The sequence below is a fragment of the Cercospora beticola genome, chromosome 1 (genome assembly GCF_033473495.1).
Source record: "Cercospora beticola chromosome 1, complete sequence".
Taxonomy (NCBI): domain Eukaryota; kingdom Fungi; phylum Ascomycota; class Dothideomycetes; order Mycosphaerellales; family Mycosphaerellaceae; genus Cercospora; species Cercospora beticola.
The window spans coordinates 45117-56894 of NC_088935.1; the positions used below are offsets into that span (position 1 = coordinate 45117).

Below are 11778 nucleotides of genomic sequence, written 5' to 3' on the forward strand. Positions count from 1 at the left end.
GGCGCGAACCTCAACACTAGTGGTCTAGAACTAATGCCCACCCGTTAATCCTGGAATCCGAGAGAGCGAGGAGATTACCCGTACGAGAATGCTCTCCGGTCCGCACTACTGTGGCTTCAATTCGGTGAGGGCCATACCCGTCGTGGGTATGGAAGAAAATAGCGCTCTATGTCCCATTGCCCACTCATATATTAGCGCTGCCCTGCCCTGTGCCTAAGCCGACATTTACATTCTCGTTTGATCTAGGGAGAGAGCCAACACTACACGCCTGACCACTACACGCGTCTATCGCCAGCACGATATTAACCAGACACGCAATTATGAAATTCTCTCTCGTAGCCGCGACCCTGCTCTCCGTTATCTATCCATTCGCGTTAGCCGGAGTACGTCGTCCCGTCCACACACAGCCATAACTAATGTCATTTATAATCAACATGAGAATTCCCCTTTCGAAAGACTGAATGTCCTTCTCTAATTCTTCTGCACAACAGTACTGCGTCACGGACGGCTACGGAGGTGACGGACTTTGCTATCCTTGGACGAGCGACGAGAATAGCGGGAACTATCAAATGTGTACGCAAACCCATGGCTGCAAAGTGACTGGCAATGGCTGCATCTTCAATATCGAATACCACGAGGAAGATAAGAAGCATAGGAGCGACTCGAATGGTGGAGGGCGAATTGTAGTTGAGCGAAGAGTTTCTGGCATAAGAGGAATGAGAGGAGGAGGACAGCATGACAAAGGGTAGGAGGGCAATCGGCGAGGATGTGGTGGGTTCGCGAGTTGTCTCGGCGCTACGCAGCATCTTGACTGTCTGCAGGGACACTCCTGCTTCGCGCTCCTTGAGCAATGGCTTTGCGAACAGTAGGACGCGACGTCTCCTGCACAATGCCAAACCTGCGTCGGAGAGCTGATCAGGACGCTGTCTATATGTTGCACCTGCGCGGCTCGACCCCTGTTCCTATCCTCTTTCTTCCGCGCTCATGACTGCAGCCCAATTCTTGTGCGCATTACTTTGACAACTTCAGATCCCTCACGCCGCGACCGAATCGTTCTTATGTGCAAGACCGACTCTCACCCAAGCAATGGCCGCAGAAGCGCAGCAGAGCAACGCGCCAACGAACGATGCCATTCCCACATATGCCCCAGGATCCCGCGACGCTTGACTTTGCACCAACAGTCCAGCGACAGGAGTCCCCAAAAGTGCCGACAAGCCTTGAGTCATGTACATGACACCGGCAATTCGTGGGAGCTGATCTGCCCCGAAGAGCTCCATCAAGACTGCCGAGAACAAACTGATGTAGGCGCTGGCCAAAAGGCCGTAAAGGACAGTAAAGGTCACGAACAAGCCTCTGGCCGCCACTTCGTGCGTGCAACCAATAACTGTGCTCGATACCCAGAATGCCAAAGTCGCGGCGGCAGTGAAAAAAGTGCTCAGGAAGAATGCGTTGACACGTCCAATGCGATCTGCGACGAAGCCAATAGCAATTTTCCCGATAGCGTTGCAGGCATTGCTCACAGCAGTCAGGTTTGCGCCTTGATCGTCGTCGTATCCGATGGACCTGGCCTATGCGACTGTGAAGAAGACTGGGGTGTAGTAGGCGGCACTCTGGAACACCGAGCTCAGTGCTTGAGCGATGAAGCTGCTCTGCGTTGCCATTTTGCGCGAAGGAAGAGGAACGCTGAATGCTGCTCGCAAACGGGAACGTCCATCGTTGTCGGCGCGTATGCTGACAGTCAACGCAGGTCCCCACCGGAGAGAGCAACTCGAAGCGCAGATCAAGCCCGTTGCTAGGCCTCCTGTCAATCGAAGTGTGCTTCGATATCCCATGTGTTGAATACAAGTCGTGATGACTGGAGCCCAGATTAGTCCGCCGACGCCAGTCCCTGCGGATATAACACCCATGGCCAGTCCTCGATGCTGGTCGAACCACGTTGGCGCCACAGTCATCGATGGAATGAACGAAAGACATGTACCGATGCCGAGAAGGAGTCCTTGCGAGAGCTGGAAGTGCCAAAGTTCTTTTCCGAAGCTCGCAGCTACACAAGAAATACCGTAACTCACTCCGCCCACGAATGCGACGGCCCATGGGCGGAAGTTCTTTGCCCATCCGACTGCCAGTGGGGCTCCCATGGTCATCAATGCGGCGGACAGTGTACCGATGAGGTCGATGGTCGCTGAACTGGCGCCGGAGAATGGAGTGCCTTCGATCAACGCGAGGGACTCGTAGTGGGCCTGATAGACGCCGAAGCCGAAGAGAAGTCCGCATGCTGTGAAGTTGATCATGAATGCAGAGATCAGGACGAGGGTACTTTGGCTGGATCCGGCATGATCAGCGACCTGTTCAAGACAGACGGATGCCAAACGCGATACCTACCTTTTGATCTTAGAGTACCACGGAGATCTTGCTGAATGCGCTCTGGCTCTTTCATTGGCGACAGCGATAGGAGAGCCACTTTCATCCTTCGACACTTCCATCGGGATCGGGCTCGACGTTGTGGGCTTGAGGCTCATTGCTTCGACTTGGGCAGATGGGGAAAGTCTGGAGACTGGACTGTGCTTCGAAGTGTTTCTTCGAATCTAGAGCCATGAAGTGCGGATGATATGTGCTTCGGCAGGAGTCCTGGAAACCACGACTGAGTCTGGGTGAAAGAGAAAGAATGCTCTGATCGCAGGAGGAAGTGCTGCAGCGAGCACTATCTATACCCTCTGCCGAAATATCTCTGACCCTCATTTCATCTTGTCACTGAAATGGCGTGGCTGTGAGTCACGGGGTACTCTGGCCACAACTTTACGATATGTCGGATTGAAAACTCGCCATTATGCTCCTTATGAGCCTCGCTCAGGACCCTTGTGCGCCTCAACGTTGATACATCCCTAGGTCCAAAGTTTCTTCACCTAGTGTTCGGCTCTTCTTACGGCAAGTTGGTGCGAGAGCTTTGAAGCTAGTTGTCAGAATTATTTAGCCTGAGCTTCGCCGTTGAACTGGCAGCGGTCTCGCTGTTTGCTTATATTTGACAACAGTGCTTACTGGCCTGAATACATAAATCTGAGGTGAGAATTTGCGCAGGTGCGATTGCAGTTCAGCAGGAGACGGCATGTACCGCTGCAGTCTTGCACTTTGTCAGGCCGTTCACTCATCGAATTCGAGCAGGAGATCTACGCCCAGTCCAGCGGCATCTACAACTCAACAACAGAGCACCTCATATCGCACTATCATGGCTAAGCCGATGCCTCCTACGGGTTCCGTCCTTGACACGATTGGCAATACACCAGTTGTTCAATTGAGCCATATCACACCGCCTACATCTGCGAAGGTCTACTTGAAACTGGAAGGTTACAATCCTACCGGCTCGTACAAAGACCGAATGCCACGAGCCATGATCGAGGAAGTGGAGCAGAGAGGTGTGCTGAAACCAGGCATGTCAGTCGTAGAAGTCACCGGCGGAAGCACAGGTTCTGCTCTAGCCTTCGTCTGCGCCATCAAGGGTTACAACTTCGAAGTAATATCATCTCCCATCTTCGCGGAGGAAAAATTGAAGACCATGCGGGCATTCGGCGCCAACCTCCATCTTGTCGAAAGTGCTTCTGGCGGGCATGATGCAAATCTTTTCCCGGAGATGAGAAAGCTGGCTGCAAAGCTGAATGAGAGGAGTGATTGCTGGTTCTCCGATCAATTCAACAAACTCAGACGCAGTATCCGGCTACCAAACGATGGGCGAAGAACTTCTCCGGCAATTTCCAAGCGGAATTGACGCATTCTGCGGCGCAGTAGGGAGTGCTGGCATGCTCAAGGGCGTAGCCCGGGTTTTGAAGCACTCTTTCGGCAACGCCAGAATCGTCGCTTTAGAACCCACTTATTCTCCAATCCTCACGAAGGGATACACTGGACACCATAATATCGATGGAATTGGCTCGGGCGCTATTCCGCCGCATCTGGATCCCAAGATGTATGATGAAGCCAGAGCGTACGATGAGAAGGATGCGAGAGAGATGTGTAGGAGGTTGGCGAGGGAAGAGGGGCTTTTGGTGGGGACTTCGACTGGGCTCAATGTGCTTGCTGCGCTGAAGCTTGCCGAAGAGCTGGGGCCGGGCAAGGTTGTGGTTACGGTGGGGTGTGACACGGGGTTGAAGTATTTGAGTGGAGATTTGTTTGTCGAGAAGACGGCGGTGAATGGTGATTGAGTGGAGCTGTCGTACATTTTGTAGAGAAACCGGCTTATCCAGCTGCTGCTCCACAAGACCCGACGACTGTCTTGGATTGTCCCCACTCTCAGTCTCTTAACTCTCGGCGAACCGCTGACAGTTCAGCTGTCTTGTCAGACATTCACTCGTTGTTTTGTCTCTGCTGAAATCTGCCATCAGGGTCTGTGAGCCTTGAAAGAAAGTTGTGTGCCATGAGAGATCATGTATTTCCAGTGGCCTTCGCGGAGAGCTGCGGCCAACTCGACGATGTTATTCAATCTTTCTATTTCTATTGTGAGACTTTCGGCAGATATACGCTCATCTCGAAGCCATTGGTAAATGGCAATATCATATTCTGAAAGCCGTTCTGCGGGTCCCGCAAGTATGCCAGTAGATCTTTGTATCCATCTGCTCCGGAAATCGTGTTATCCGTCAGGACCACCGCGCCGTGTCGCAGATTCGGAAGGACAGTCTTGAGCGTTGGTAAGGATAGAGCGGACCAGACTGTCACACATGTCAGTTACAGTAAATCATCACGACGCGCGACAGATACTCACTGTCGAGCAGCAGAAGGTCAATCTTTGGCAAATCAACCTTCAATGTCTCCAGCAAGTCGCCAACACGCAGATCAATTTGCTGCTCAACCGTCGACCCGCACTGCGTCCAATATCCTCTTGCAATCTCCGCCTTCTGAGGTTCCTTCTCCGTCGCAATCACAGTCCCAGACTTGCCCGTCGCAGCCTTGGTCTGAGCAACAGCCAGGGCAAGATAAATAGTGCTCACTCCAAAGCTGGTTCCGGCTTCGACAACGTTCGTTGCGCCCGTTGCATTGATGAGCTGGTATACGAATTGGCATTTGTCTTGATCCAAAGCAATGAATTTGTCCAGCATAATTCTGTCAAACTCGCTGGCGGCTTTTTCTGCATGTTGATCTTCGAGGTCGCCTATCACCTTGGAGGAGAAGACTTTGCCGCTCTTCGATAGGACAGCTTCTTGGTCCAGGGATCTCTGGTGAAGTTCGGACAGGAGTTTGTGGATGTGCTCTGGGGCATCGATGGGTGTTGGGCTTGCCATGTTGTCGAAAGGTCGGACAACTTCTGGTCTGTGGTGAAGTGTTGCTTGGGAAAATACAGAGGCTTTTGTCAATCTGCGAGCTTCAAGCTTCGAGCTTGGTGTGACTGTTGATGGAGCTTCAACAATCTTTGGTAAGCGAACGTCATGTGCCTTGGCATTGAGCTGGAGGGCAGCTGTTTGCGAAGCTAAGAAGCGGACCTCGACCCTTGCTCAGGAACTAGCGTCGTAAGGGCCACTCGGCCTCGCTATCACAGGCCCTATTCGAGGACCCAACTAGAAATCCTTGCTGCATGCACCGCGTTCGCCCAAGAATTCGGTATTACTGGCTCCACAGCTTGTTCTCGAAGAAGTCAGATGCGATCAGAGCGACACCGGCCGAGAAAATTGTGTTACTAGACGCGAGAGCGTTGCTGAATATTGACAGTTCTCATTGTAATCGTACGAAAATGCTGCTGTTATGTGAACCAAGGCACAGGAATACTCGACTCGATGCAAAGCCACCAAGGCACCGGCCCGGTCATGTCTGCGGATCCCCTCAGATCTTGCTGTCTCCATATGGTCTGAATGATGTTCCGCGTGATGCGAACATTGCCGACATTTCTTGCCGAGTCCATACAGTCCAGGACATTCAGAATCTTCATGCGCTGCTCCTCCGTGCGCGACTCGCAGGCGATTATGAAGACTGGCCAGGGACATGTTGCCACGCGGACCTGTCCTAGGGCCATAAAAGCTTGGTCCAGATAAGCATTTCTCTGCGCCTCATCGCCATGCACAGGCACAACTCGCACGAGGTACAAAAGAGTTGCCAAGCGGTACAGTTCCGCCGTCGCTGTAGACGCTATGATTTGATCGCATGTGGAATGAGCCACCTCATCAGGACTGAAGTTTTGCGTCAAGTTTCGTAGTTTCTCTTCCAGAGCCACGCGCATTTGCCACCTCGTGCCTGTGATGTCCCGATTAGCATGCTCTAGGACCTCAGCGCGCACCTTGTTGACGGAGGAAATGATATCGAACACTTCAATGGAGCAGCCGAGCAAGCCTACTATCTTCCTAAATGTCAGAGGTGTATAGAAATGGGCGACTGTATTACGAACCAGGTCCGGCCTAGTTTGCGGGTCCCTCGAGAAGGCGATCTCGCGGTGGGCTTGACTGTCTCGAAAAGGTTGAGCAAAGTTGCTCAGAATGTCGTAGTAGAGGATCCAATTTACGAGGAATTCGATCGCAGGCTGCCGCCTTTGGCTCGCAGGTAAGCAGCTCAAGATCTTCTTGGCACCCTCCAAGTGCGCATGGAATTGAGCTTCTTCTTCATCGAATACCTGAGGCTGGTCAGCAGTGTTAGTTTCGAAATGGCAAATTACAGAGCTCACACTATACATGCACAGCATCATTGCGGTAGCAAGCGTTGTCTCGGGGCTCACAACACAGAGACCACCGCCCAAGGTTGTGACGGATTCGTGCAAGCCTTTCATGGCAGCCACTTTGTAAGCAAGCGCTGCACCTGGTAACTGGCGGTGATGTGCTGATATGGCCAGCATGGAGTTGCATAGCGATCTGCTGACTTTATCGCGACTGGACAAGGCCATGGGCAATACTTGGAATTGAAAACCGTTCCATGCTCTCGTTGTTGAACACATTGGTGCTATGATCTGCTCATCTGCCATGCGTCAGGCTATGTGCACACAGAATGGGAGAGCAGATACGAACAATAAGTGAGCAGCATTGCGTCGTTGCCCACTGCTGGCAGGTGCAGAGTAAGGGACGGACTTGGCTCTGCGCATAGTCTCTTGATGATCTGAAGCCAGGTGAGACGCTCTTGCTTGGCTAGAGCGAAGTCACGGTAAGTAGTGTTGCAAAATCTGCGTTGTTGAGTGCTAATAGACTCTCCAGCGCTGAAACCTTCTGGCACGAAGCATACGATATGATCGTCTCGCCTGCTTTGGAGTTGGTCGGGCCAGTTCAGCCTTATTCCATAGCCTTCACATAATCTCTGGGATCGATTGCAATTATTGCACCGTGGAATCGTTTTGTCGCAGCCGATCTTCCGTTCTAGGGCCGTACGTTAGTGAACTGATGAGCATTTGTGCAACCCTGCAGTCATCGGCTGCTTACGCTTGCAAGTCCAACAGCCCCTTTTCGCCTTCATATTCAGCAGCGGCGAGCCATGTAGCAGGCATCCCGGTATTGATGCAAGATGTCAAATTATAGTCCATTCTAGACGTGCGTCAATGGACAAGATTGTGACTCCGCAGAGATCATTTGCGTCTATCCGTGTTACATGCGTGAACCGTGCGCGCTGAGTCAGCTTCGGTTTCGGTTTGAGCTCCACTTCTCTACATTACTCCTCTTCCCTTCTCCAATCAACCTCGGGGCAATTATCCCGGACTTCGGACGAATACATATACTTCGATCTTTCGCAAATTGTACACCACGATGCGGTCACTCAGTCATGTCGGCGTCGAATGGCGATACCGAAGACGGCACTGGCCTGGATCTTGAACAGTCGAACTGCGGACACGAAGCATTAGCATGCGAGAAGTGCAGGAAGGCGAAGCTACGATGCTCGAAAGAGCGTCCGTGCTGCTCGCATTGCCGGAGAACGCGTAATTCAATCAAACAAAGAGGCAGTAAGCTGAGCGTTGACGCTCTTTCGCAGAGTCACAATGCACGTACGCCACAAAACGAACGAAGCCTGGTGTTAAGCCCGGAGCAATCGAAGCCATACACAGACGACTTGGTATTTCTTCCAACATTTGCTCTTATTCGCAAGTCTGACAATGTACATATCTGCTAGAGCAGCGAGCGAAACAGCAGGCCAACACAGCTCATTCACCCTTGACAGGCGAAGCGTTTCCTGACGCCTACGATGGCGTTCCAAAGAGAGCGTACGATGTCCTTAGTCTACTTGCACAAGAGCTCCCCAAATTGGTCAACACCGCAGCTGAACCTTCCGTTGCGGCCACACAAGCAATCGGCTCTCCCAGCAAGAAGCGAAAACTCAGCACGGAGAACTCAGCAGTCGCCGGCCCCCATAATACACCATCGAACCCTTGTATCCAGTCATCAGATGCAGTAATCGACACCTATTTCAGTCACATTCACCCTTGGATCCCGATGATACACCAAGGTCGTTTCTCTCAGGGAAGTTCTGGTGCCACAACACGAGAGGAGACTTGCACCCTGCTTGACGCCATGACAGTCGCTGCTGCAAAATTTGTGCCAGGTAATAAATTGACGTCCGAGAGCAAGACGAGCCTTCGAAAGCGGATATTTGAAAATGCCATAGCCCACTCATCTCTGGCAGCTCTCCAGGCATTGATCATTCTGGCCTTCGATGATCTAGGAAGTGGCAACATCGACCGGGCATGGCAGACACTTGGCTTTCTCACAAAAACCACAATCTACATGCAAATCTCTCAGGAGCCGGATGACCAGAATCGTCATCCATTTTGTCAGCCTGTCCGGCCACTCCGTCCTACTGATGACTTCACGACAACGGAAGAGCGACGCAGGATTTTTTGGATAGCTTTCCTCCTCGAGCGATGTTGCGCTGTCACCACAGGCTGGCCTACATCAACATATGCCGATGACATTCATCGTCGATTGCCTTGCGATGGACATCTGTGGCGGAAGGAAGAGTTGGTAGTTACGCCCTACTTCGGCACATGGGACAAATGCAGAAGCACACTGGAGCTGTCCACGATAGGTGCTCTCGCCTATAACATCGAAGCGACCGACTCCATGAGCCGCGTAATGTCCTACGTCTTGCAGTCCCGAGTAGATGTGCGAGACGCCGTTCAAATTACCGCCTGGCTTGGTCGCTTCAAGGAGCTCGACTCACGCCTGGTGCACTGGAAACTTTTGTTGCCGCAAAAGTGGCGAGCTAATCCCAACATGACAAGGCATGTTCCGCTCATGGATCCGAATTTGACGACAGCACATCTCACACACAATGCTACCATGATTCTGTTGCACCAGATAATAGCATACGCTCCACCTCACTGGCATTTTCGGAGTCGGCTGCCTGTGGATTGCAGTGTCGATGCTTGTTACTTGGCAAGTGTCGAGATTGCTTCCATTGCAGAAAAGTACATCCACAGATCTCTTGCTGAGTCGCCAATGAGTAGTGCCTGTGCCTTCTGCTTGTTCATCGCGGCGCGAGTTCTACTCATCTGGTGGCAATCGAACGGGAACAACGGCCTGCCCTCTGAATTTTGGTCCATCCTGCGGAGCCTGGACGAGATGTCTGCACGGTGGACTGGAGTAGCGGCCGCCGGTCTAAAGCAAGACATTTTCGCCAGGTACGCTACAAGGCTAAGACAACTTCACAGTCTTTGTGTCTCAAATCTCTCGTATCGTATCAACGTCATGTATTGGGCTTCGGAAGCAAATCAAGATTTCAGCCTGTCGTTAGCACTAGCCACACAACCAACAAGATCGGACTCGGACAACATTCCTTCCGCAGAGCCACACGCGGCAGATTTCGACGCAATTAGCGGACTCATGCTGGATCAAGACTTTGCCGACCTGGATCGTATAATTGCATTCGATGACGGCATGATGTTTGCTGCAACGCTCGATACAACCTCCGCTATGTGGTAATACATATCGTCAGTTCCGGCTCTTGGTGGCGCGCAACAAGAAATTGTGGAATTCTATCAACGCAACCCCGTTCGCTAAGACTGGCAAAAGTTCTCCTCCAGCTGCCATGACATCTATCTATGCCAGAACCATTCGCAAAAGCCTGTTGCCAAACTCCACAAGGTAGTAATCTCCGTACACCAGAGCATGATTTGCATATCGTTTCTTGGCGGTAGCGTTATTATTGGCAGTTGCAAACTTCAAAATCCCGTCGAAGCGACTCCCAGCAATGGTCTCTTCTGCGCTGATCTTACTATTCGCATCCTGCACCAGGCACGTCTTCTCAAATGCCAACGCAAAGTTGAGAGTGCCTTCAATGATTGCAACCGCTGCTTCAAGATATCTCGATGCAAGTGCCGGTTCCTGAACTCCCAGCAGCGCTTGAGAAAGCCCAAGAAGTCCATTTGCAGCAATGGTACCTGCAGAGGAATCTCGTAGTGGCATTCGCTCATCATCCAGTGGCGCATCGAAGTCCCACAGAGGGACATGTCTTCCGCAGAGTACAGATGCTGGAGCAGTCCACAAGCGATGGAGAAAGTACTCAACTAAGCCACACGCCGTCTCAAGGAATACTCGATCTTTGGTCCAGCCGTACGTCTCCACATACCCCATGATAGCCCAGGCTTGCCCGCGAGACCAAGTTGAGTCTTTCGAGTAGCCTTGCGCTGTAAGACGCGCTTTGAGCTCTCCTGTCCTTGGATCGAGATTTGCGACATGGCAAGTTGAATACCACTGGCCTTGATATGCCTCCGACTCGCCAACTGCCCAAGGCTGAAGTGATTTTTCCGGCCGAAGGTGTGTTTTCAACACGGTCTTTGCATGCTCTGTCGCCATATGCGCCAAGTTCACATCTCCAGAATGATGAGCAGCATAGTACAGCAAGTCGAGGTTACACAAGCTATCAATGATGACGATCATGTTGCTCTCTTGGTCTATAATCTCGATATCTTTCTTCCGAAGCAGATCCCAGCTCCTGATGGCCTTTGACGATGGGACGTATCTGGTTGCTAGACTATGGGCCGCACGAATGATCGAGGCTAGGCTATGTTGATTTCCAAGGAGTTCCCAGTCAGCTCGAAGTGCCGGCATGATGATGAAACCTAGATCATGCGTATCCGTACGGCTGTCCATTTTCCGAATCGGTTCGATCCAAGTCTCACAGAGAGAGGCGAACTCGCGGCGAAGGTTTTCTTTGCTTATTGATTCGCTGGCTTGAACGCTTTGCGGATACCTGTGCAATAACCGAGTATGTCAGCCACTGTTTGCAGCTCTGCTCGCACCTCCATGGAACTGTTCAGCTTACTTAATGAGCCTTTCTAAGACTGCGTATAACGTTCCCGGAAAGAAACCACAAGTCCAAAAGTCTGCCGGTCGAAGACTATATTTGCCATTTGACTCTTGGTTCATCGGAACAATCTCTGGAAACTCGTGTGGGAGCGCAGACAGTGCGGCGTGTGCGGTACGAAGTGCTTTGGCTGTCACATTCTCGGCGAAGAGTTCTGACAAAACGTCGCTGATATCACGTTTTCCCACTGGACAGGTTGCAGCAAGTTCTTCAGAGTCGCACTCGGTAAGTGGTGTACTGCGACCAGTGCCAACGGAACTTTGGGGCGAAACATCCGTGCTGCTCTGCGGTGACATATCTGGAAGGATGGCCGATGAGACTGCATCTGCCAAATGGAAACGAAGTGGATCTTGCAAAAGATGGGTTGCAAGTATTTTCAACGCTTACGCTTACCCTCAAGTATGGCAGCTCGCCATTCTTCAATCACTGGCACTCATTAGGGCAACTTCTCTTGCTTGGCCTGCCTGAGCTGTTCGGCGGCCTATGTCACGAAGCTATTGTCCTCCCGCTGCAGATCCTCCGAGCGCCGTGGCC

General features: G+C 51.8%; 6 protein-coding genes across 6 annotated transcripts; 2 read left to right on the forward strand and 4 right to left on the reverse strand.

The window, feature by feature from the left end:
- Positions 1–1568: 1568 nt before the first annotated feature.
- Positions 1569–2516, reverse strand: RHO25_000021 (uncharacterized protein; the record flags this gene model as incomplete). The annotated part of the gene is made up of 2 exons (XM_023592653.1): positions 1569–2319; positions 2380–2516. 2 exons carry the CDS (start codon positions 2514–2516, stop codon positions 1569–1571), a joined length of 888 nt encoding a protein of 295 aa, XP_023459572.1.
- A 704-nt stretch (positions 2517–3220) lies between these two features.
- Positions 3221–4187, forward strand: RHO25_000022 (uncharacterized protein; the record flags this gene model as incomplete). Its single annotated transcript, XM_023592654.1, has 2 exons — positions 3221–3656; positions 3775–4187. The coding sequence occupies 2 exons, from the start codon at positions 3221–3223 to the stop codon at positions 4185–4187; spliced, it is 849 nt and encodes a 282-aa protein (XP_023459571.1).
- A 289-nt stretch (positions 4188–4476) lies between these two features.
- RHO25_000023 (uncharacterized protein) lies at positions 4477–5261 on the reverse strand (the record flags this gene model as incomplete). Its single annotated transcript, XM_023592655.1, has 2 exons — positions 4477–4691; positions 4745–5261. The coding sequence occupies 2 exons, from the start codon at positions 5259–5261 to the stop codon at positions 4477–4479; spliced, it is 732 nt and encodes a 243-aa protein (XP_023459570.1).
- A 455-nt stretch (positions 5262–5716) lies between these two features.
- On the reverse strand, positions 5717–7404 carry RHO25_000024 (uncharacterized protein; the record flags this gene model as incomplete). Its single annotated transcript, XM_023592656.2, has 4 exons — positions 5717–6577; positions 6629–6915; positions 6966–7307; positions 7371–7404. The coding sequence occupies 4 exons, from the start codon at positions 7402–7404 to the stop codon at positions 5717–5719; spliced, it is 1524 nt and encodes a 507-aa protein (XP_023459569.1).
- Positions 7405–7707: 303 nt separating this feature from the next.
- On the forward strand, positions 7708–9860 carry RHO25_000025 (uncharacterized protein; the record flags this gene model as incomplete). Its single annotated transcript, XM_023592657.2, has 3 exons — positions 7708–7861; positions 7915–7995; positions 8053–9860. 3 exons carry the CDS (start codon positions 7708–7710, stop codon positions 9858–9860), a joined length of 2043 nt encoding a protein of 680 aa, XP_023459568.2.
- A 117-nt stretch (positions 9861–9977) lies between these two features.
- On the reverse strand, positions 9978–11540 carry RHO25_000026 (uncharacterized protein; the record flags this gene model as incomplete). The annotated part of the gene is made up of 2 exons (XM_023592658.1): positions 9978–11130; positions 11203–11540. 2 exons carry the CDS (start codon positions 11538–11540, stop codon positions 9978–9980), a joined length of 1491 nt encoding a protein of 496 aa, XP_023459567.1.
- Between the last annotated feature and the right edge of the window lie 238 nt (positions 11541–11778).